Source organism: Bison bison, unplaced genomic scaffold, assembly GCF_000754665.1.
Source record: "Bison bison bison isolate TAMUID 2011002044 unplaced genomic scaffold, Bison_UMD1.0 scf7180017864218, whole genome shotgun sequence".
Lineage (NCBI taxonomy): Eukaryota > Metazoa > Chordata > Mammalia > Artiodactyla > Bovidae > Bison > Bison bison.
In genome coordinates this window covers 5,640,384-5,666,367 of record NW_011494790.1, presented here as the reverse complement: position 1 = coordinate 5,666,367, position 25,984 = coordinate 5,640,384, and the positions used below count along the sequence as shown (strand labels likewise).

The window sequence follows — 25,984 nt, the reverse complement described above, 5'->3', positions numbered from 1 at the left end:
AATCAACTCCGTAAAGTCTAGATCTAGTGGAAAGGTTAGCGGATGCAAAGTCTTCATCAATTCAGAGGCAAAGGTGTATCATTTACTCTGCAAAAATTCATAGTATAAAGAACAATCATGGATTTCTAGATCATGTAGAAAAGCACTTTTAATTCTTTAGTCAGATCAATTTAAACTATCTGCAGACCAAATAATGTATTTGATTACATAATAGAATTTTTAAATTCAAGATTACCCCAGGAATAATGGGATATTTTGGCTAACAGTATGCGTGAGGAACAAACCCTGGAAATTTTCTTCAAGTTATTTTGAAATCATTAATTCTGACATTTATAAATAAGTGCAAAGCTTTGTCTTTTCTTAATTCAGTTGATTATCATTAATCTTTTGATTGCCACTGAAAATCTAACAAGTCAGAAAATAATGACATTACACACTTTATCCCAAAATACGAATGAATCAATAAGGAAACTAAATTATTCTACTTACAGACTTCCTCTTCTGGGAAGACTCAGCTCCTTCTGCAAAAGAAAAAACAAAACATGTTTATGAGATGCTTCCTTAACCTTGGACTACTAGGAACCAAACAGGTAACATAAAATGTATCTTCCTTGTTATGCTTGATTTGGCACTTTCTATACTGAAAAGATTTTAGGGCAATTATTTTATACTGAATCCCGTCTTACATTGTCCCTTTTATACACTGTGTTTAAGGTTCAAACACAGATTACCTAAATTCCAGAGCAGAAAAGACATCAATCCTTCCAAAGCCATGACAGGCAAATACTGAGTACGTGACACTATAATTGAGGGTAAGGGAAATCTGAGCAAACAAAGAACTTAACCAAAAAGGAAATAGAAGGAGGAGGGGAAATTCTGCAGGATTATAATTAAGTTAAAAGTGAAATGAAAAGGGAGTTAAATCAGACTATTTGCCCCCAACAGAAATAAACTCACGCAAAACGTTGTGTCTACCCAAGATCATAATTTTAAAAAGAAACACAGCAAAACGTTTCCTTCTGGTGTTATTTCTTAAAGAAAATGTGATTTATGATTTAGGATATTTTTTAAAGTAGGTTAATGAACCTCTCAAAAGGTAGGCAGACAGCAACAACAATTAATAGATTGCTTTATAGTTTCAAAGGATGCTCTCACACTTATCTCAAATTAAGATCATTATCTACCTTTCTATGGAGTGTCTATGGGAAAACAAAACAAAACCACCCAGCAAACAAGCCAAACAAATCAATAAAAAGGGATACAGAAATACTTCCACCCACTGATGGAGCTTTCAGAAGCCTGGGCATTCGAGAATGATTACTTGATGACGATAACTAAAGAATAGGAAGCAATGAGTCATCTGGCTGTTTTAACTCAAAATTTGAAAGGCTTGCCTAAATTTGGGCCTTCATTCCCATAATTATCATTTATTTTTTTGCCTGCCTGGAGTTCAAGCATCATTTTCTGAAAGATGCTCCCCTTCAACTTCAAACTCACCTTTCCTGCTCCCTGTTCTTATTGGATCCTCAAATGTTTGTCATGGCCTGTGGCCTCCCATCTTACCTCTAAACCATGCAATTTACTTCAGCACAGCTTACCAAAAAATAAAACGGACTTGAGAGTAGCAGCCCAGAGGAGGATCCTGCCTTAAACAGAACTTAATCAAAGTTATTACTTTACTCTCTTATTAACGGGAAAATATATTTTGATATAGATTTATAATAATCAGATGATTAAATACAAGAAAAAAAAGAAAACAATTTTAGGGACAGAGTATTTTCTTCCTTTTCCTAATAGCTAACCATTTTCTTTTCAAGGGCTGCAGGGTTCAGTGGCGGAATGGTTTTTGTTGTTTTGAGTTTTTCTTTAATCCTTCATTAGCCCTAAGAAATTATAGTGTTTGCTGAACTTAGGCCCCTGTTTCCAAAACATAAATACACCTTTATTTGCTAAAGCCTCTAATGAGGAGAGATGCATCTCTGACCAAGACAGTTTTCTTTGGAAAACTGAAATGTAAATAGAACAACCAATGAATAATTTTCTATACGTGTGTCTTAGATTATGACAAGCACTGAGAAATCTGTTTTGTATTTAGGTTAAAAAGAAAAAGAAAAAAGAACTCCCTAGAAGTAATCATTCACCAGAGAGTTTCTTTTAAAAAGAAATTACTGATCTGAAAAGGAATTCATACATATAACTGAATCACTGTGCTGTACACCTGAAATTGACAGACTATGGCAAAGCAACCATGCTTCCATAAACAAAGAGAAAGAAATCCCTGGGACCTACTATACAACAAAGGCCTAGAGCTTAATTAAACAAATAAATACTTCTATTTAGTAAGCTCATCTGACAGCAGCTTTAAAAGAAAAGGAGGGGTACCTGAGGTGTTATCATTAATAACAGAAAAGAAGTCAGATGTTTCAACATCTGAGGTAAACAGATCACTCAGAAGATAAGAGGGGAAGGGCCAAATAAATGATCCCCAAGTAGTTCAATCAATCATATTCCACCAAATGACCCAACCGAAAGCTGGCTGTTTTGCTCTGAGAAAAAAAAAAAAAAACTGCTGAAATGGCAAGATAAGGGATACAAAGCCAACTCTGCTTTTAATCAGAAAGTCTTTCCAACAGCTCTAGAATTATGAGTTCTAAACAAGAAGAAAGGTCACAGTGGGAAAGCCCACACTGCTGCTCCCGGGATGGCAGCCGAGGTTGCAGGCAGAGGGGCCGGGGACATTTAATAGGCCACTGTCAACTGACCTGCAGGGTCCACGCTAAACAAGCTGAGGAGCTAATCCACCTGACGGCTTGAATGTCAGGCGCGGAACTGGAAACTCAATTTGGTAGCAAATTGGAATCAGATGTGACGGTAATAAAGTGAGAGAAATGAATGTGCTGTGTCCAAGACCTTGTGAACAATGGCTGCAAAAGCCTGCAAATACCAGGAAGACTGAGAAACTGCAGATGGAGCCAGGAGGGGCTATGGCCCTGCCTCGTGGGACCACACGCTGATGAGCCTGCACTGGTTGGATGCAAATGAGCAACATTAGGCACTTACTGCCCCAACCCCAGTGATACTGCGTGCGTGTCCTCATCGTATTCTTTTAGTGTCAGGACAAGGTCACTAACACACACTTATATAATTAGGTAAGGCATATGGTATTGGGCTTCTCCAGTGGCTCAGACAGTAAATAATCTGCCTGCAATGCAGGAGACCCAGGTTGATCCCTGGGTTGGGAAGATCCCCTCGGAGAAGGAAAGGGCAGCCCATTCCAGTGTTCTTGCCTGGAGAATTATGGTAGTAGTGCCATGCAAGTGTATGCACGTTCAGTCATGTCTGACTCTTCACGACTCCATGGACTGCAGCCTACCAGGCTCCTCTGTCCATGGAATTTTTCAGGCATGAATACTGGAGTGGGTAGCCATTTCCTACTCCAGGGGATCTTCTAAGCCTAGGGATGGAAACTGCATCTCTTGCATCTCCTGCAGTGGCAGGGAGATTCTTTACCATTGTGCCACCTTTTAGTGCCAGTCATAAACCAAAGCTTGTGCTGAGTATACGTGGAACATGTGTTAAAAATGTAGCATAAGAACAGAGAAGGGAAGAGAGCAGAGAGAGGAAAAAAGGGCAAGAAACATCCATCTGAACTAAAAAGTGTGATTATTAATCATCATAGGTTAAAGAAATGCATATTTAGTATACTTAAGAATATTAGAATTCTAAAATTATTTTCAACGATGTTGATTTTTCAGTGACTTCTAATATTTTTAGAATCACTTTATATCATTATTTGCTTAATATTATGATCTTCTTTGCCTCCTTTTCTATAAATTCTAACTGGAAAAAATATTTTCAGTGTACATACACTAAAAATAAAGATGAAGAAAAGTTAATCTGCCTAAGTACTTTGGTTTTCATCTTGTGATCTCTTGATAAGACTGAAGACACACAGGTTCCTCAAGTTCGTGAAGAGAATTTCTGTGAGTCCAGAAAGAGAAAGCATAACAGGTGATTCTTTTCCTTTTGGCCAACCTTGGCCTCAAACAGAGAAAATAACTTGTCTTATTCACAAAGACAACTGAGAAATAGCTGCAATGTTTAATATGTATGCAATATCCACAATGGCAACTTTAACAGTATATACTATTTCTGAAGTATTTACTAGCTCTTCATACACAAATAAAATAACGTGGTTATATCTGCCATGAAATCTTTGAACTATTCTTTTTAACTGATAGGCCACTTATGATTTAAAAAAGAAAGGAGATGTCCATAGATAGTGTTACAAATAAGATATCCCCTCCTTCAAGAGGTGGGGCTTAATTCTCTTCCCCTGGAAAGGGTCTGTACTTAGCACATGTGTGCTAAGTGGCTTCAGTCATATCCAACTCTTTGTGACCCCATGGAATGTAGCCCTCCAGGCTCCTCTGTCCATGGGGATTCTCCAGGCAAAAATACTGGAGTGGGTTGCCATGCCCTCCTCCAGGGGATCTTCCTGATCCAGGGATCGAACTAGTGTTAGTGTGTCTTACATCTCCTGCATTGGAAGGTGGGTTCTTTTACCACCACTAGCACCACCTAGGAAACCCCTGGACTTAGTGATTCCCTTCCAAAAAGAAAGGAGGGAAAAGGAAAAGCAGCAACTTCTCAGCGGATAAACCTGACCAACACCATCTGAACCAACCAACGCTAATGATACCAATGATAAGCACAGACATCACGTGCCCCTGATATGACGTGATGGGAAGGACTTCATCTCTGTGGCATTCTCTCCCCCACAGCCTTAGCTCCCGTTTCATTCTGGAAAAAAAGAAAAGAAACAAAACACCAGGGAAACCCAAACTTAGGGTCATTCTATAGAACATCTTCGAAACTGTCAGGGTTGTGAAAAACAAGGAACAACTGGGAAACTGTCACAGATCAGAGAAGACTAAGGATCAACAGTGACTACATGCAATGCTGGATCCTAGACTGGATTTTGACTCATTAAAAAGGACCTTAGTGGAAAACCTGGTGGTAGCCAAATAAAGTGTGTAGTTTAGTTAACAGTAATGTATAAATGTCAATTTCATAATTTTGACAAGTGTATTAAAGTTACATAAGATGTGAACACTAGTGGAAACTGGAGGAAGGGTATGCAAAAATTTGACTATCTTGCAACTTTTCTACAAATCTCAAATGATTTCAAAAGTTTTTAAAGTTCTCTAAAAGGAGGAGAGAGAAGTAGGGAGAAAGAAAAACTGTGTGTGTGTATGTGTGTATTTTAGAGCAGTGGTCCCTAACCTTTTTGGCACTAGCAACTGATTTTGTGGAAGATAATTTTTCCATGGACTGGGTGTCAGGGGGGATGGTTTTGGATAATTCAAGTGCATTTCATTTACTGTGCACTTGATTTCTAATCTAATGCTGCTGCTGATTTAACAGGAGGTACCAGTCTCTGGAAGTTAGGGACATCTAAGTTAGAGCATGGAATGTATGAACTAATAAATACCAAAATATTCTAAGCTTACTATAAGGTCACAATCAGTCCAGTATTTTAGAAGGTTACAGAATAGTCTAAATGAGAGAAGATTGTGACTTGGACCATCAGTGAAGACAGTCAAAGTCAGGTTTGAGATATGTTTTCAGAGAAGTTACGAAAGAACTTGATGTGGAAGATGGAAGAGAAAGCCAGAAAGAGTCAGTTCTTGGCCTGATCAAGTGGAGTTTGAGGGAAGAATTTCAGTCTGGATATGTCACATTCAAGATGTCTGTGAGAATAACAAAGAGAAACTTCCAAACAGGTGGTCGGACAAATGAACCTGGGGTTCAGGAAAGAGATCAGGGCTGGAATAGACTTTGAAATCATTAATGTATAAAACGGTATGTAAAACCATGGCCTGGAAGAGAGAGGAAAAGAGAGGACAGACAGAAAAAGGAGAAGCGGCACATGTAAGTATTCACACAGGGCTGCTTCAAATCTACAAGTGGGGAGAAGTTTGCTACGTGGTTCAGTTCATTCAGTTCAGTCGCTCCGTCGTGTCCGACTCTTTGCGACCCCATGAATCGCAGCACGCCAGGCCTCCCTGTCCATCACCAACTGCCGGAGTTCACTCAGACTCACGTCCATCGAGTCGGTGATGCCATCCAGCCATCTCATCCTCTGTCGTCCCCTTCTCCTCCTGCCCCCAGTCCCTCCCAGCATCAGGGTCTTTTCCAATGAGTCAACTCTTCGCATGAGGTAGTGAAGTGAAAGTGAAAGTGAAGTCGCTCAGTCATGTCCGACTCTTTGTGACCCCATGGACTGTAGCCTACCAGGCTTTTCAGTCCATGGGATTTTCCAGGCAAGAGTACTGGAGTGGGTTGCCATTGCCTTCTCCAGCATGAGGTAGCAAAATGATGTGCTAAACTATGCAAACCCTCAAACCACACAAACCAAAAGAGGCTAGCAAGTGAAAATACTGCAGGGTAGATGCCAGCTCTCACACAAGATAGCTTCACAGATAAGATCCAAAAATGGGAAGGAACTAGGAAATGAACCCCCAGAGAACATGACCACACCGCTGCTGCTCAAAGCTCAGCTCAGCTTCCCTCTGGGAAGGACCTTCGGCAGGTCCCAGCACCTTCCCTTAGCACTGGGGCAGGCACTCCCCATGAGTGTCCCATTCCTGGTGGGTGTCAGCATGATACACCGGGGCCCTGCCCTAACTGCCCAGGGGGCAGGAACAAGGAAACGCTGGCTCCCTTCCTGAGCACAGTAGGAGGTGGGGCCAGCTCCACCAGGCTTCACAACCCGGAGGTCCTCTGAAAGAAAGGGAAGACGATTTGGAATTCGGTAACCCACCCTCCCCGCAAACCCTAACAGAAAAGCAAAATCCTGCAAACAAATAGAACCCTGATAGCCAGCACACACCACTTTCTCACTATTTCCCAGAAACCATTAGATTTAAAGTTCCCATACTCCTCCATATCATCATCCCTTAATTAGTCATCAGTGGCCTCACCCTGTCATCAAGGGTGACTCCGACTACTCTGCACTGACAAACCATTAATTTAGGGAGAGAGTTTAAAGAGCTAAGATGTGCGAGGCAGTGTATCAGGCACTGTTAGGGACACATAAGGAGAAAACAAAACAGATTTAAAAGCTACTTGGGGAAACACACATACCCAGGACAAGAGAGATATCACCAGGTGCAAGAGTATGCAGTATAATTTGAATGAGTAAATGGTAACAGGGGAGAGAAAATAAAAGGGGATGAGATAATTCAGCTCAAGCAGTGGTTCTGAATGCAGCCTGGCTACCCGTCAGTGTCACCCAGGGAGCTTTGACAAATATCGATGTCTGAACACCACCCTGGAGATGGAGAGAGAGTTGTTTGTATATGTTGTTTCATGAGGCTGGCACTTCTAAGTACCCTTAAAGGCACAATAGTTGGATTGTTTTTTTTTAATGGAATACTACTTTTCTAGCTGTCATTATAGTAGTGAAGTTTGAGGGGTTTATTGTTGTTTCCTTTCCAAGTGGGAAGCATGGTAGGGCAAGGAAGGGTGCCCCAAGTGGAACTCTTCCTACCCAGTGGGGTGCAAATTTAACTAGGGGTATAGGCTCAGCCAGGGATTGGCTCTTTTAAAGGAAGGTTTTCAGCCCCATTTTCCTGACCTCCATTTTTACTTGTGAAGGCAGAAACAGAGGACAGAAGAATACACACACCACACCACAGAACCAGATCTTACATGAAAGGTTGGTTCTGAAACTGAGTTATACTCAAAAGTGGCTCACGTTCAAACCACCCTTGAAAAATCCGGTGAATTGCCCATAAAGTACACAGCTCTCTGAATACAAACTGTAGAATAAAGCTGGAAAAGCAGCAGTAGAAAGCGACAGAGATGCCTGGACTTTTAAACCATCCAACCTGTAAACTACCACTGAAATCTCTCTCACAGTGAGAATGTGAGTTGGGTGGAGAATCTTAAAGGATTTCCCTTTCTTGCAGGTTTTATTTCATTCTATTTCTGTATCTATAACCATAATGCACTTTAACATATTTATTTGTGGCAGTAAAGTTCAACACAATAAACCATAAAAGTCACACTAAAATGCTTGCTTGGTTTTCGTGTAAATTTTACTTGATCACAACCACATGCTCACTTTCTCTGGCAAAACACAAGTAGTTACTGCCTTCCTTTCTGAGTTAGCTTTTTCTGCCTTGAACTGAAATCAACAGTCATGGTCCTCAAGCCTTGGCATTCACCTCCTATGCCTTTCCATATACGAGTTCCTCAGTCACAATATGGGTGTCTGGCTCTTTGGGTTTTGTAAGATTCTATAAAAAATGGAGTCTATGAATTTCCTAACAAATTCACGTGGCTGCTTGGTGCAACACTCCAGCCTTCCCATGAAGTGTCCAGAGATGAGCGATTGCCCAGGACTGCAAAGCCAGGAGATGGTGGACACAACATCTGAACCTGCATTATTCAGCCCCAATTTTTGTCTACATTCCAAGGGGAAAGTGCCAGAAAGCAGGTCAAAGTGGTGATGTGAGCAACAGGGAGGGGAGTGGGGGTCTGAATGAGTACATAAGCAGAGAGGGTTGGCTTTAATAAAAAAATAAATAAAATGTTTTTTAAAAAGAGGGGAGTTTTTTCTTTTAAAAGGAAGAAAAGTATGGGTAAGAACAGATACCTTTTAAACAACAAAGGAAAGTGAAGCAATTTACTTAGAGTCCTGTAATTTCAGAAACAGAAGGCAAATCTTCTGCCAAAGGTGAAAACAAGGGACACATGCGGGGATTAAAGCGAGCAAAATGTTTTTTGGGTTTTTTAATCCATTGAACACTCTTTAGTAAAGGCTGATGAGGCAAGTGCTGAGGTTAAAGGACTTGGCTTGCTTTAGAATACAGTGTGGAAAAGCCTGGAATAGAGTTTTTCTCAAAATACGCAGTAGTACCAAGGGAGGGGGGTGATCAGTTTTCTTTAAGGAGAGTCAAGATGGTTTCTTTCCCAGTGATGTTTCCCATCATTAATAAAAACAAAATCTGGTGGACCACCAGGCTTAGCTCAGGTTAGGTTAAACTGATGACAAAGTTCATCATTTGAGCCAAAGTAATTGCTTCAAAGATAGCACCTGATTCAATCTGGGAAAATAAGATGCCAAATCATGTGTGTTCTGGGCTCCTGGGAAAGAACTCCTTCCCTTTTCCAAGAAAGCTAGCAAGAAAGGAGGAGTGTTAATCCCAAAACACTAACAACAGCCGCAGGGTAGAAGGTGACAGAGAAGAAAGGTAGAAACTGGGTCTTGGGTGATTTCTTTGAATTAATGGATCCAGTCTTGCCTCTACCTGAATTTCTCAATTATGGGAGCCAATCAAGTCCCTTCCTTGTTTAAACCAGTTTAACTTGCTGTTTCTGCTCCTTGCAAATCAAATATTCCCAAGTGATGCAATACGTAAGCCTGGCCTTTCTTCAGAGGCATCTGGGAGTTGGTGAGGCAGCCTCAGGAATGGGTGAGGAAAGGGGCATTCCAGCAGAGGGAATGGATGCAGCAAAGCAGGGTGGGGTGAAACAGCATATAGCTCTTAGTAAACTTGGAAAGGCCAGAACAGAAGGTAGAAAGAAAAAAACAACAGGACATGAGTATGGAGGCAGGCACAGGGAAAGCCGTAAGATTTTAGGAGAGACTGTCTTTATCCTATAGGCAATGAGGAATTCAGAGAACATTTTAAGTAGAATAAGATGGTTAAATTTACACGTCTAAAAGGATCACTCTGGTAACAGGGTGTAAATGAGTTATAAAGGAAAGTAACTCAGAGGCTTATTAATTTATCCAGGAAGCATAGCTCAGTGGCAGGACTAAGAAACAGACAGTAGGGGAAAGAGAGGAGGGGCAGATTCAAGAGAGAAATGTGTGTCTAGGATCTATGGGAGCTGAAAAGAAATGCTTAACTTCTGGGAAAGTTTAGAACATGTAGGAGCTAAGTCAGTAAAGAATCCACCTTCACTGTAGGAGATGTGGGTTTGATCTGTGGGTAGAAAAGATACCTTGGAGTAGGAAATGGCAACCCACGCCAGTATTCTTGCCTGGGAAATCCCATGCACAGAGAAGCCTGATGGGCTACAGTCCATGGGGCCTCAAAGAGTCAGATAGGTCTGGGCAACTAAACCACTACCAAGGGCGGGCACCATCCAGAGACGAAAGAAGAGGGCCGTTCAAAAGTTAAATCATGAAATCTGAATGTGGATGAGGGGATGCAAGACCATTTAATTTAGACCAGAGGGTCCCTGGTGGGAGAGAATGTGAGAGAGGTTTGCAAAGTAAAATTAGAGCAAAGGACAGGTCTTCAGTACTTTTTGTTTTTTAATGTGGACCATTTTTTAAGTCTTTATTGAATTTGTCACAATATAGCTTCTGTATTATGCTTTGACTTTTTGGCCAAGAGGCATGAGGGATCTTAGTTTGAACCTGCACCCCCTGCATTGGAAGAAAAGCCTTAACCACTGGACTACAAAGGCAGTCCCCCCAAGTCTTTCTTGCATGAAAGTTAAATATCATTAATCACAACCCCCTTTTCCACTGTAAAATTTTTTACACAATTGGTGGGAATTGTATTTCTTTACTAAGCCCACCTTTATCCATCTAGTCACAGTTCCTAATGTGGACTGCGTGGTGATGTACATTATCTTCTTTAATTTTCACTATTATTTTCATTTTGCAGAACTGAGGCACACAGCAGTAAGTAGTGACACAGGTCACAGAGCTGGTAAATGGCTTAGCTTGTCTTTGAATCCACAGCAGTCTGAGTCCAGAACAGTTTTAATTACTTTTCATCACCAAGTAAGACTTGGTGTATTTGTACTAGCGACGCCGCCGCCCCCTCCCGCCAGGGATAGCACTTCCCCCACCCCCCGCACCCCCGCCCCAAGTAGGCTATATGGAGTTGCATTCAAACTTGATAACACAGTGGCAATTACTCTTAGAAAGGAGTATTACAGCACAGTTTTGCAGCTCTTTCTAAGCAAATTTCACACAAAGTATTTTTATAGACTCTGGCTTTATTTGAAGTAAAGCTTTGCAAACACATTACTTTTAACACAGATCTTTTAAAATAGAAAAAGCGTAGCAAGTCAAATTATTGGTTAACCCCAAGTAAATGAGCAAATGAAACAAACTTCCTTTCCAGCCAGTTACTAGGGTTTTGATGCTTCCTAACATGTTACACCCTTGATATCAAAAAATCAAGCTTGAGAATCTCACATTTATATACATACCTCCTTCCAATTCAGTATGATATAAGGTAAATCTGCCTCTTGAGTTTCCACATTTCTGCAAAGTTTCCTGAGTAGCAGGGAGGGATCGAACCCTAGTACACCTTCAGTTGACTGAGTGCTTACTATATACTGCTGCTGCTGCTGCTTAGTTGCTTCAGTTGTGTCTGACTCTGTGCGACCCCATAGACGGCAGCCCACCAGGCTCCCCCGTCCCTGGGATTCTCCAGGCAAGAACACTGGAGTGGGTTGCCATCTCCTTCTCCAATGCATGAAATTGAAAAGTGAAAGTAAAGTCGTTCAGTCGTGTCCAACTCCTAGCAACTCCATGGACTGCAGCCCACCAGGCTCCTCCGTCCATGGGATTTTCCAGGCAAGAGTACTGGAGTGGGGTGCCATCACCTTCTCCGTACTATATACTAAGTGAGGTGAATTTATTTCCTCAAGGTTAGGAGCTTTCAGCCCTCAGTCATACAGTATTTTCTGTGTTCATTTTCTTCTTAAAGAACAATATACTATCTCTTTCAAGCAAACGTGTACCATCTTTGAAATTAAAGAAATTTGTTTTGATCAAATCAGAGGAGCTACAGCCCTTTGCAACAAAAGAAGTAAAACAAGAAAACGGATATTAGATCAACCGAACTTTGTGTTAAACAGAAATTCTTATTTAAGCTCATTGTATACTTCATAGTGAGTAAATGAACAGGATCTAGATTCAGATATATCTATGTTCTAATATAAGTCAATGCTGGAAAACATCCTTGGAATATCTCTTTAACATCTCTAAGACTCAATCTTCTAAGTTATAAAATGAGGCTATTATAGTTGAGAAGACTGAGACCACACACGATGCCCGTGGCACAGCTCTGAACACACCAGCATCCTAGACGCCAGCCAGCACTAGTGCTGAGTGTGACACTCACATCGGATGTGCCACCTGGGCCACAAGTGACAAATGGGTAAAAGCAAGGAGCAAGTGCTCAGGACGCCTATCTCCTCTTCTCTGACTGTAGAACTGGGCGCAGTTCTGTCAAACAATCGGAAGATTCCAGGCAAAGCAGGCTTCAGTGAAAACACACACCCTGTCACTAATCAGGACAAAAAATTCCTTTAGCAGAAGGAGATCATATACAAATATTGGATATTTAACATCTGAATTGCCTTTAAGTCAGTACACTTTGGAGGTCCTTTAGGACTAGAAAATTAAGGTCACTGTGGACAAGTTTTGCAATTCTCCTTTTTCCTTCCAAAGAGACTTATGAAGGCTTGTGATAAATACACGCATCGGCCCTGCCACTTAACTATGTTTCTTGTTACTTGGGAAAGCCTGTGACCTACAGTGAGCTTAGATAAAAAGGCAACACTGCACAGCTGTGCCCTGCAAGGCTCCACAATTTTTTCAAGTCTTCCATCCATTACCAGAAAATTACAGTAAATTCAAAATATTGATCGGCACACCCCTATATGGGAAGAAAGTTACCATCGACTTTTATTGCTTATTGTTGGGTACAATTCCCTGGAATCAATAAAAGCTACAATGTTCATAAGCTTCTAAAAGGCTAGTTAATATAGTGGATATGAGACACCTCTTAGGATCACTATAAATCTATAGGATTCTTCAAGAGAACAGTGCAAACATCTTCACTGTTCAAAAGCCTTATTTGATTTTAGAATCTTCTCATTACCCAGGAAAACACCCTGGGAAAGAAATGAGTATCAATGGCAGGCAATAAAAATTAAGCAACTAGGAAGGACTGTGCTTAACAGTTTTTCTCTTTTACCTGTTGGCTCCCCCTGCATTTCCAAACCAACGTTACTGTCCAATCCAGAGATGGTCTCTAAGAGCTACGATTTTTTTTTTTAAGGGTGTCTTTACACAGATTTAAGATGAGTTTTCTTGACCGAGGGTCCCAGGTTCCAGCAAAGGAGACTGCTTGCCCATAAACAACATTTCAACCACTCCTAATTTAAAGAATCAATATCCTTTTATGAACCAATTTTTAAAAATCAGATAATAACTCAAAGGTTCCATTAAAATTACAGACAACTTTAACACAAAAAGAAAAAGGCTTTTGATAGAATGAGGAAACGGAATTGGATGAGACTATTTGGCCAGTGATAGTGAATTTATTCAGCTGAGATTAATCATTTTTATTTACTAAAGACACCCCATAGTTTATCTAACAGTCACTATTCTGAAAGCCCATCTTAGTGTAGAAATTTACAGGCAAAACAGCGCAAGGGAGCTCTTGAAGTGCTATATGAAGCTAATACCCACAAGTCTGCTTTCTTCTAATCCACTCTTCTCCATCTAAATGCAAAAGACGACACTTAAAATGTACATACAAAATGTATGAGAGCAAGGGAAGATTCATGACACACATATTCAAATAATCAATAATATGTCTTAAGCCTTTAATGGTATTGAAATTTATTGTAAAGAGGTCACAGAATAAAATAAACAATTGCCTTATAAAGGATATATTTTACTTAGTAAGTAATAGGTCCTATTTGTTAAAGGGATACTGGATCTTTTTTGAAGTTAATTTGTCCAATGTGTTATTTCAAATAACATCAGTTGAAAGAATGCTGGAATAGGGAACCCTGAGACTAACAGAGAGGAAGGTAGGGTCCCCTATTTCCCGCTTAACACCTTCCCCTCCGTCACACTATGAAAGCTAGAGCTGTGAGGCTGAAGCTGTGGTATAAGTAATCAAGCAGGCACCAGGCCCTGTGCTACACATATTTTCCTACAGGATCTCATTTGAGCCTTACCCTACCCTGCAATTACAGGAAGGGCGACCACCACTTTTTTCTGATGGGGAAATTGAGCCCTGGAAAAGTAACCCTGTGATTTCGCCAAGGTCAGATGTCTCATGTTAAGGATAGCAGAGCAAAGACAACATAGCCTTGATGACCCTTTCCCACACTGCACCGGCCCTGGACACCCAACCAACCAACATTTTTATATGAGAAATAATAAATCCTTATTTATTTAAGCTGCAATTTGTTGTTTTTGGTCGTTGGCAGCTAAACATGTTTCTGATATGCTCCAAAAATAGTCGTGAACTTTGCAAGTCAGCTTTGGAGCCGTGTATCAAAAGCATACCTGGCGTGAAGACAACCCTGACACCATTTCTGAGCATCAGAAGGGCCCATGCTTGTTACCCAGAGGAAATGACCAAACGTTGCTTAAATTAGAATTAAGTTACGTGCTGTGCTTGTGCTTAGTCATTCAGTCATGTCTGACTCTTTGGGGTCGGGCTCCTGGGGTCCCCAAAGGCTGTAGCCCACCAGGCTCCTCTGTCCATGAGGATTCTCGAGGCAAGAATACTGGAGTGGGTAGCCATGCCCTCCTCCAGGGGATCATCCCAACCCAGGGATTAAACCCAGGTCTCCTGCATTGCAGGCAGATTCTTTACCATCTGAGCTATCAGAGAAGCCCCAAATTAGGATTACGTTCTATGAGAAGCAAAATTCTTGGAAACACTGATTACAGATCCATCAATGGGGTTCCCTTTTCAAAAATCAATTTGGGAGGTCCACACAGTGTGTGTTAATAATGACTTTGAAGTTAACCGAAGTGACTTCAAACTTAATGGCATCACGTGTGTGACAGTTAATTAGTAGAAAATATTATAGTGTAGTAGTTTTTTGCCTTTTGTTAAGCATCAAAAGTAATGAAAGGCTTTGGGTTTTAATTGTTTCTTCCCTAAGACTGAATTCTATTCTCATTGCAAAGACAGAATCCTTTCTCTTAAAGTCAGGATGACATTTTGTGTGGTTTTCGGATCACAAGGACTACAACATGGGTGGACATTTAAACTGAAGACCTAAGAAAGTTCTCATAAGGTGGCACCTTATTTTTATTAACTGAAAAAATTAAGTAATTTCCAAGCAAGCAGGTTTCCCCCTTATCACATGTGAGTGCTGCCATTTGTAATTCAGGACCGAGTTAAGGTGGTTTCGACTTTGGTTTCTACTTACACTAATTAAGTTCTTTCTTTTAAAAATAAAAAGCATACTAGACTTACTGTACTGCCATGATTACTATATTCCACAGACACCGTGTGTTCACACACTGAATTATGCAGTTATCACCTTGGAAACCTTAAGTTGATAGTTAAATCTGGACTCACAGTCTATAAGATTAAAAAAAAAAAAACAGTATAAATGACCTATACTATAACATAGTATGAACAAAGGAGGGAAATAATCAACTCTAGCACACTGAAGAACATAAAATTATAAGCAGCCTAAACTATCTTTTAAAGTCACACAATTCAGATAAGTTGCTGAATTTGCACTAATGCTTTTAAATGGTTCTGTCACTTTAAATGGTAGTAAAACCAAAAACGAAAGGAAACTAAACATCAGAATTATATATCAATCAGGAAAAAAGCATTAATAGTTAAGTAAAATAGATTGTTAAAGAACTACATGTCTCTTTCTTCAGATATAATTGACATAACATTATACAAATTCAAGGTATACAATATTGATCTCATACATTTGTATTGCAATATAATTGTCATTGTAATGTCAGCCAACTGGTCTATCACCTTATATAAATATCATTTCTTCTAGTGATGGAAAAAATTAAACTTTAGGCTCTTAGCAAGCTTAATGCTTACAATATAGTTTGTGGTCTATAATCACTGTCCTGTGTATTAGATCTCCAGGACTTATATGCGCTAGTTGCACATGCAGGCATGTATGCTTTCAGTGGCATTCAGTCATGGCCACCTCTTTTAGACCCTACGGACCATAACCTGCCAGGCTCCTCTGTCTGGGATTCTCCAGGCAAGAATACTGGAGTGGGCTGCCATGCCTTCCTCCAGGGATCTTCCTGACCCAGGGATCGAACCTGCATCTCTTACCTCTCCTGCATTAGCAGGCAGCTCCTATGCACCCTTAAACATCTCTCCCATTTCTCTATCCTGAGCCCCTGGTAACACCATTACTCTCATTTTTTCCAGTCCAGTTTTTTTTTTTTTTTTTAGATTCTACATGTAAAATATTACACACACACACACACACACATTATATATATTCTATCTTTTAAAGATAGAATCTAAATATAAAAACCCTAAGTGCTAAGTACTCTATGTGGATTGAATTAAGTTACTAACCCATGTGCCCGTAGGCTCACCAGGATGAAAGTGCTGAGATGGCAGAGTCCTAGGAGGGCAGCCAGGCAGGGTGGCTCAGGAACCTGGCTTAGGAAGATGGCCTTGGACAAATGACATACCCTCACTGGGAGTGATCAGTCATAAGAGCTCATAGTGTCATTGTGCGGATTAAATGAAAGAATACACATGAAGTATCTAGAAAATTGACTGGCACACACTGAGCACACTAATATTAGGCTATTATTCTCTCTTAAATATTCATTCACAAATCTGACATAGCAACCCTAAGGTTTTGCAATTTTAAAGTATAAGGTATTCATCTACATAATAGGTAGTTATGCTGATGTATCTTTTGTGCACCAAAGCACAGATGAATGAAAACTAGTAATACATTTAAATATTCTACTTGAATGAAAACTTACAGAATCTATCCTTGAATTTCTTATTGATTCTCTCAGATGCTTTCCAAATGAGTTCTGCTGCATTAAAACTAAGCCAAAATAGATTACCTGGGCCTTTTAACTACCCTTTGTCAAGCACAAAGTCCATCTCAATGAAACACAAGCTTCTTAAAAAGCCAGATTGCATTTTACCCACACACACGCTAAGCAAGCTGGCATATATTCCAAGTATTCCATAGTGTATCTTTTAAGCAGACCCTTTTTATCTCGTATAGCTTTCATTAAATTACAAGAGAAAAAGTATTTCCTGCTATGACCAGGAATAATGCTAGATTTGTCATCCACTCCATTTTCATTCTATATTTCTCCCAGTCTACCTTTCATCAATAAACAACAGTGTTGCTTTAACTAAAAAGTGTGGAAAATTCTGATTGAATTTTCCACTTCAGAGTACACAAAATCATTCCATCTAACATGCCGTGTTAGAAAATCTATGCCCCCTCCTGACCTCCTGTTGCAGCCTATTTCAAGTATCCATGATGCACCGTATCACACTGCATGGCTGGTGAAGGAGAGTAAACATATTGACTGAGAAATGTTTTGAAAAAACTTAATTCCACCTAGATCCTGGGCACTGTCAAAAATCACAAACATGCTTGCATTCTGTCTGTGCAAGAGCCTGAGAGGGTTCTCAGAGAAATTCCCACTGTACGTGACACCAGCCACTTGCCTAACTCTCCATCTAAGCAGGACCGTGCAGGGCGGGGCTGGGGGAAGGGAGAGTAAGAGTCAGCCCAAATAATACACTCAGAGGTGTAGGAGAGAAGATGTTATTAACTGTGCCCTTCCTTTCACCTATTTGCAAGGTTAAAATAAAATTTAGCAGAAAAGATTACCACCGCTAGTGAGAAGGCACAACTCAGCCGGCAGGCAAGGAACACATGGAAGAAGAGGTAATATATTGATTGACCTTTCCTTCCAATTGCAGTCCAGGCAGCTAGCTGTCTTTTCTCATTTAGGGGGATATGACAGCTGACCTAGCTTATTTTCTTGAACTAGCAAACTAGCAGAGTCCTTGGACCAGTGAGGTAGCAGAGACCAGTATACATCTATAAAGGCAGAACTCAACATTACCACTGTCCTAAGTAGGAGGCCCTAAGTATAATCCTGTAACCTGATAGGCTGCTGGATTAGAGCTCCTCCTCCTTCCAAAAATGCTAGTTATCTTACCAGAAAACAGTGGGGAAGATGTTTCCCAGGTATAGAGAATGTCAGCCAATACGAATTATTCATGTTCCTTGAAATAAAGAGGAACAAGGTTCATTTAACTCAACATTACTCAATGAACTTTGCTAATGGGTATTGATAAGAAAAACTTAATAAGTTTCTTGGTAAAATGTTCTGTACTCAAATAAGTTTCAGAAAATATACTTAAATACATCTCAGAGAATTTACTCACTGCAAGATTTCCCCAAGACTTTTTAAAATTACAGGCATTTTATTTAACAAGATCAAAGGGTATGATCTGCAGTGTTTCTCAAATTAATGGGACCATGAAACACTTTGGCAGAACCATCCCTGAGGCATGTACACAGAACATGCTTTGAGAAATGTACATTTCACAGAGCCTTTACTTTGGTACAATGATAGGATGGCCATAAGAGAAGCAGACACTAAATTACTGCCATGTGATACACCAGCAACTGCATTTAGTAACTGAATTTCACAGTCTGGTATTGCACTCTGATGTAAGAGGTAGGCGCCCTACACTGTAATTCAATCAAATGTCCTCTAGTGCACCTTGAAAGACTGCTCGACAAATCCAAGAGAAGACCGAAAACAACAGCTACATAAACAAAGCCCTTGTGCACAACAGGGATCAAATCATTAAAGAAATGAACCCAAAGTATAAGAACACATGATTAGCATGCCATAGGTCTATAGTTTATATGGAAGATACAGCCAGGAACTAAGGACTGTTACCATAGCCGTGTGTTTCTAACAGTGACAGAATGACACAACTAAGCCCAGATTTATGAATGGCTAGGACGGAGGAGTCTGTTGGGCTGCACAGTCTATGGGGTCGCACAGAGTCGGACACGACTGAAGCAACTTAGCAGCAGCAGCAGCAGGCTTATCGTTACGGTTTCCCAGGCAGCTCAGATGGTAAAGCATCTGCCTACAATGTGGGAGACTCAGCTTCGATCCCTGGGTTGGGAAGATTCCCTGGAGAAGGAAATGGCAACCCATTCCAGTATTCTTGCCTGGGAAATCCCATGGATGGAGGAACCTCGTAGGCTACAGTCCATGGGGTCACAAAGAGTTGGACATGACTGAGCGACTTCAGTTTCCGTTTTAAGGCTTATCTTTATTCTCTTTTCCCTATTCACAAATTCCCTGATCTCCTCGGACAAATCTATTTCTGAGACTTCCTCTTCCATTCAAGAAGTAGACATTCACAAGAGACCATTACTTTCAACTATAGGAGTGAAGATTTGGAGAAAAGCTAGGAACGAAAAGTATGTTCTCACTTGGTCTAATTCCTCTGTTGCTGACCTATGGCAGGTTTCTCCTCCTGCTGTCATTTCACCATGATAGCCATGAGCCCTTCCCTTCATGAATTTATCACTCAGGAATTCACTTTATTAAGGTTTTCTTGTGTATGCATGCGAGGTCACTACCGTTGTGCCCGATTCTTTGTGACCCCCATCAACTGTAGCGCACGAAGCTCCTCTGTCCCTGGGATTCTCCAGGTAGGAATACTGGAGTGGATTGCCATTTCCTTCTCCACAGGCTCTTCCTGGCCCAGGGATTGAACATGCATCTCTTGCGTCTCCTGCACTGGCAGGCAGGTTCTTTATCACTAGCACCGCGTGGGAAGCCCCAGGTTTACCTGTGCTCTTAGCTTTTTAAGTTAGTTTTTAAAGTATGGGTTTGCAGCTTACATACCTTGTTTTGATTGTGAACATAACAACAGCGGTCTCTTGTAATTGTCTACATTCTAAGTGGAAGCGGAGGCTTGAGAAGTAGGAGATGTTGCTTTACCATGTGTTTATATAAAAGTTTTAAGTGAGAGAACAGTAGAAATTGAGGTAAATAATATTTAGCTCCAAAAAAAAGGTGTGTCTCTTCTGTCATACCACTTGAGTCAGAGTGCTGAGTCATTCTGCTGTCTACTTGAACTGTGCTGGGTACTGTTGGGATCCATACTCAATAAAAGAAATAGGCAATACAAACAGATGCAGAGATAACCAAGATTTTGATGTTGTCAGACAAAGACTCAAAAATAACTATGCAAAGGGATACAGTGGCAAAGATATCTGACGTGAACAAATACATGGAAAATTTCACTAGAGAGATAGAAACTATAATAATAATAAAGAACAACAGGAAAAGCTGGAATGAAAGATATCAGAATGAAAAGGACTTACCAGCTGAATGAGCAAAGCAGAAGAAGGAATAAGTAAAGTTTAAATCAAAATGATAGAAATTATCCAAAATGAATCACCAGGAAAATAAAGCAAAAACAAAAAACAGTGTCTAAGATCTGTGCAACAATATTCAACTGCCTAACACAGGTACAAATAGACTACCACAAGGAGAAGAGAGAAAATGAGGTAGAAGACACATTTGAATAGATAATAGCTAAGGGCTTTCCAAAAAATTGATAAAAGGCATCAATCTACATACTTGTGAACTCCAAGCAGAATGAATACAAGGAAAACTGTACTTGGCCATATCATAGTCAAATCTTTCTTTGAGGAAAGAAGCAGAAATTTGTGTGTGAGATAATGGGAAGGGAGAACTTATCCTACCCCACCTTGGGAAAATAACCATTAACTTAAAAAAATATTAAAGGAGGCAATGAAGTTAATCAGGTCAGTTAAAAAAAGATACCATGGTCTCCAAGCATTGGCCAACAAGTGTGTCTGAGGTACTCAGCCTGCTCTTCTCAGACAGGGATTCCCTTCCCTGGTGGCTCAGAGGTTAAAGCATCTGCTTGCAATGTGGGAGACCTGGGTTCGATCCCTGGGTTGGGAAGATCCCCTGGAGAAGGAAATGGCAACCCACTCCAGTGTTCTTGCCTGGAGAATCCCATGGAGGGATCTGTGGGCTACAGTCCATGGGGTAGCCCAGAGTCGGACACGACTGAGCGACTTCACTTTCAAGGATTGCTTGGCTAAATGTTTAAATTAATCTTTTAGAGTTGCTGGCTATGTTTTGATTTGTTTTTCTTTTTGCCTTGGGGCAGAGGATTACAAGGGGCCAGTAGGATACAGGACTCCTGAAGGTAAAGAAATGATTTCAGTAATTCTTCATAAATAAATCTAAAGCTAAACTGGATAACCTGTACTTGTCCATTGTTTCCGTTTAGTCTCTAAGTTGTGTCTGACTTTTTTCGATCCTCAGGTGCTATTTAACCATCTTATCCTCTGCTGCTTCCTTCTCCTTGTGCCTTTAATCTTTCCCATCATCAGAGTCCTAACCCAGCTGATGAGCTTTTAACCTCTAAATTAAAAAGACTTCCTACACCCTTCCTCCAAATAAAATACTAATCTCATCTTGGCCAACTGCCTGTTACAAGTCTTTGGTAAGCACTACTCTGAGAACTATGAGAAAAGTCAACAAAAGCAATTCACTAGTTCTTTAAAGTCCTTGGGGAAAAAAATCCACCCAAGGATAAGATAGGTTGAGCTGTAACAATTTACCTATGCCTACTTAACCGCTGTCAGTTAAACAAAAAACAAAGAACAGGAAAAGGTAACTGCTACAACAACAAAAAAAATTTGTGTTAGGAAAGACAAACAGGTCAAACAGTTCTCAATATTTTCAGTCACAACATTTAAATGGGCTTAAAATAGAAATTCCAGCAACTAAAATATTAAAAGTCAAAATGGTTTTCACACATTCTTTACTTCCATTTTGAAACCCAGTCCCATTCTTTTCTTAAAGACAAACATCATTTTCCTGGACAATCAATTAGGATGTTGACAAGCATCAGGAAAGAAATGTGACTCTGAAAACAAAAATGGAAATTTAAAACATTCTGAAAACTGCTACAGGGGTAGGACAAGGGGTCTGCTAGGGTGCTGGTAATGCACTGTATTTTAAACCTTGGAGTTGTTACCTGGGCATAGTCAGTGTGTGAAAGCTCACTGAAATCTGCAGTTTTGGGATATGTTACTACTACAGGAAAAAAAAAAAAAATCAGTTACTAAGATCTTTGGGATAATAGCAAGCTTAAAATATCTGTACTTTTCTGTATATATGTTATACCTCAATGAAAAGATTATTTTGTTGAAGATTAAAGAGTGATTCTTCAAAAGCAGCAGGCTATACCCACCTTTAAGTCTACAAAATAAATCCCATAATGCCCGGTCACAAGACCCAAATCATTCTGTATGAACTACACGAGCTGAATTCCAAAAGCATGTTGCAGCCCTGTAATTTTGAGTGCTTCAATACTGTGTTTATGTCATACATTATAGACAGAATCATGGAAAATAAATAATTGGAACCCACTTTCTGTAGAATTACTTGTATGTGTCTGATTAGAGAGATGTTAGGCTGAAGAAATGGGGGTGCCCTCTGCCCATTTTTTCAGCTGAATTGTTAGGGCTCTAGAATTCTGTTAATGCTAACAGAGAAATAAATCCAGTAAACTGGGATAGTCACACACAGAAATGGTAAGGAAAATGAAAGCTTTCCAGACAGTTTTGCAGCATTACATAGGTCAACAGTACTGTGGAGTCAGGTGGCAGGAGAGCAGGCTATGGATCAAGGAGGAATCTGGCACTGGAGGCAGAAAACTCACTACTGTGGGAACTGTGGTTGCCTTCCTTTTGAACCTTGAGAAATGCCACTCAGGACAGGGTGTCCCCTGGGAAAGGGAGGCGCCCCTCCGAGATGGCGGTACAAAGGGCATGGCGTGGTGGCTATGCACAGGGACTAAGTGGGCTTCACCTTGTACTAGTTCTGGGGCTCCTGCAAGGAATTTCACTTCTCTGTGCTGTCTGCCAAAGGCAGCAAAATGTGCACAGGGGTACCAGGTGGACAGATCACATTGTAAATGTAACCCCAAAACACAACTTCAGACTCAGTCTGAACCTAAGCCAACTGTCTGGATTTGGGGGAAGCATCACCCTTAGAGAGGGATGTTGACAAATGCAGCCTATAGGAGTTGAGGCTGAACATCAAAGACAGGTGCCGGGAAGTTAACGACCAGGGGAGAAGAGAAAATTCACTTACCTGTCCATTGCAAAGCCATCTTACGATCCACACCATGCAGGTGTTTATCTGTATTTCTGTCTAAGGCCTGCAGGTCAATCTGTTTTATCCTTTGATAATGTGAGGTGACCCTAAACTCATTGGAAAACCTTCCGCTTTCCTTCAGGAGTGGTCTGTGTCCTCCACTATTTGTAACAGAAGCAACTGTGGTAAAAATCGAGAAAAGGTGGAAGGCTTTACCTACACCTTACAAACACCCAAAACCTGCAGCCATTTCCAGAATCTTTGATATTTCTATTGTTTTTCGCTTTTAAAGGCTTAGGTTTTTCATGATGTTGCTTTCCAGCAACTGGAACTTCACGCCCAGTAAAAGTGACAGAAGTTTCGGTTTTTCGGCATTGCCCAGCACGTTCTGTTCTGGGTGCTGGTCGTATGGGATTGTCCAGTTTGTGTAAATTCATCAAGCTGTATACTTGTGAATGCATACAAAAAGTTTTATACACATGCACACACATATAAGTACACACACACGCCAATTGGCAGTTTCCACAAAAAGAAGGTAGTGGCAACGGCGAGGCATGGCCCAAGGACGCCATAGGAGAAAAAGCCCTGGTTCTCCCTCACCCCTTCAGTTACAGCCATAGTACACAGGACGGTTAAGCACAGGGAGCCAAAGAGCCCAAGAATCCCGGGTTCGAATCCCAGCTCCTGTTTTAGTAGCTGTGTGATCTCATGCAAACTTCCGTGGCCTCGTCGGCCACTAGGTGATCAGCAGTACCCCTCCTAGGGAGTCGTCAGTCCCAGGCGTACAGCAGCTAGAAGCAGGTGGACATGCTGCAGGGCTGCCTAAGTGTTAGCTGCTCCACGATGCATAGGAGCATTGCTTTCACCTCTGGAGACTTCTTTAAGTCTCCCTTACATCTTATTTCTTGGCCTATCTACTTCCTCGTGGGGAAATTCAAGGGTACAGGAGAGGGTAAGCATACTCCTCAGACAGAGAATATTATTCCCACCCATCAGTTTATTTGGACAGAACCTTCCCACACCTCTTATCTGCCTCCAGCCTACCCTTGCAATGTGCCCAATGGACAATCAGCTATTTGTATGAGCTCCTGGAAACCGTAAACTGTATGCTATATGTGCATTTTTAATCAACATTACAAGCATGGTAGTAAAGAACTGAATTTGTTTAAGCTTGGTTTCACAGAGTAACACGTTTTCAGTCCCATCCACATTGCTGCATGTCCTTTCAAGGCTGCGGCTTCTAACTGCTGGGGGTTATGCGATGCCCTCTCTTTTCCCAATCACTCCTTCAGTGCACTCACAGTATCTCCAAATGTTCTGGTGTAACAACAAGGCTGCATGAAGCATCTGTGTCCTTGGACAGAGGCCACTTCTTTTCTATGGGATTGCTGGGTCATAGAGAAGACTGTTTAATTTAGCTAAAAACTGTCATTTTTGTCCCCAAAATAGCACAATCACTCTATGGAATGGCGACACCAGACCATTTCATTGTAACAACATTCTCAATGAGGTAGATATTGTTATTCCTGAGCTGTATGGATGAGGAAACAAGAGACTTTTCCTTGGCCACGCAACTAGTACACAGAACTTCATTGAGAACACCCCGCCCGAGGCAAAGCCTGTCTGCATCCCACCAGGAACAGCCATTCAGGAACGTGTGACCTCGTTCACACCATTCCAGTCTGGCCCATCACATTACCTCGCGCATGCTCATAATGTTCATGCCCACACTCATAAGGTTTAAAAAGTCCTTTGCTTCTTTCAGGACCCAGATGAAAACCTACAAGCTTCAGGAAGACTTTTCTGACTGTGGCCACAGAGGTCCTTTGGTTTGAAATTAATGCAGCTTGGATATGTTGACCAAACAATTGATTATTGTTTCTGCATTATTTCTTTCCCAATTACATTATATTCTTAAAGGTAAGAACTAAATCCTACAAGCCATAGCCGTCTATGCCTACCACACAGCTGAGTACATACCAGACATTCAAACATAAGGAGAACTGGACACACTTTTAACAATGCAGACATTCTACCTCAACCCCTTATTTTACATGAGGGAAAAAAAATCTTAGAGAAGTTAAATAATGATTACCTGATATCCACAATAAGAATAATCATAATTTAAAGGATAGCTACAATTTTTTGGTTATCATTAAGTGCCTTGGAGCTTCCCTGATAGCTCAGTTGGTAAAGAATCCGCCTGCAATACAGGAGACCTGGATTTGATCCCTGAGTTGGGAAGATTCCCTGGAGAAGGGAAAGGCTACCCACTCTAGTATTCTGGCCTGGAGAATTCCATGGACTGTATAGTTCAAGGGGTTGCAAAGAGCTGGACACGATGGAGCGACTTTCACTTAAGTCCCTACCTGTGCAGTAAAAACTTTTTATACATTCTCCCATTTAATCCTCAAAACAATCCCATGAGATGGATACTATTTTGTTCTCAGATAAAGAAACTGAGGCTTTCTTAGGGTAATTAAGTAACCACCCCAATGTCATAGCTATTAAGTTTCAGATATGAGATCAACACCCATTTTAGCCAGGACCAAAAGTTCATAGACAGCTGATGTACAAACAAAAGCTATAAACTGCCTCAAAATTTTCTATCAGCAATGTACTACCCCTAAAATCTTTTGTAAAAGCAAACAAAAAGTTTACGTTGTAACAACATTTTATATAACTAAAATATTCCCAGAATAATTATGGCAACCAATCTTCCCAGTCCCTTCCCCATCTTTCTATTAATATCTCCTTAAATATAGTAACAAGTATTACAGCCTCCAAAAAAGCAGAAATTATCCTTTAACACTTGAAACTCTTGGGACTAGGAAGGTGTTAATTACCATCCAAAAATTCAATCCATAATAAGGCTCTAAAATGTAGATATTCAATACTTTAAAGCCTATCCCCTTAGTGCTTAAAAAAAAAAAAAAAACTATTTCTTTTGTTATT

The 25,984-nt window shown here is 40.6% G+C and overlaps 1 protein-coding gene across 4 annotated transcripts in view; it reads right to left on the bottom strand.

Annotated features, from left to right (window-relative positions):
* Nucleotides 1-25,984, bottom strand: part of MAST4 (microtubule associated serine/threonine kinase family member 4) — a 619,799-nt gene that overhangs the window by 299,625 nt on the left and 294,190 nt on the right. For all 4 annotated transcript variants that reach the window (XM_010845550.1, XM_010845552.1, XM_010845553.1 and 1 more), the window contains one exon: nucleotides 490-521. In XM_010845550.1, the coding sequence (XP_010843852.1) occupies nucleotides 490-521 (32 nt within the window). The remainder of the gene's footprint in view (nucleotides 1-489; nucleotides 522-25,984) is intronic.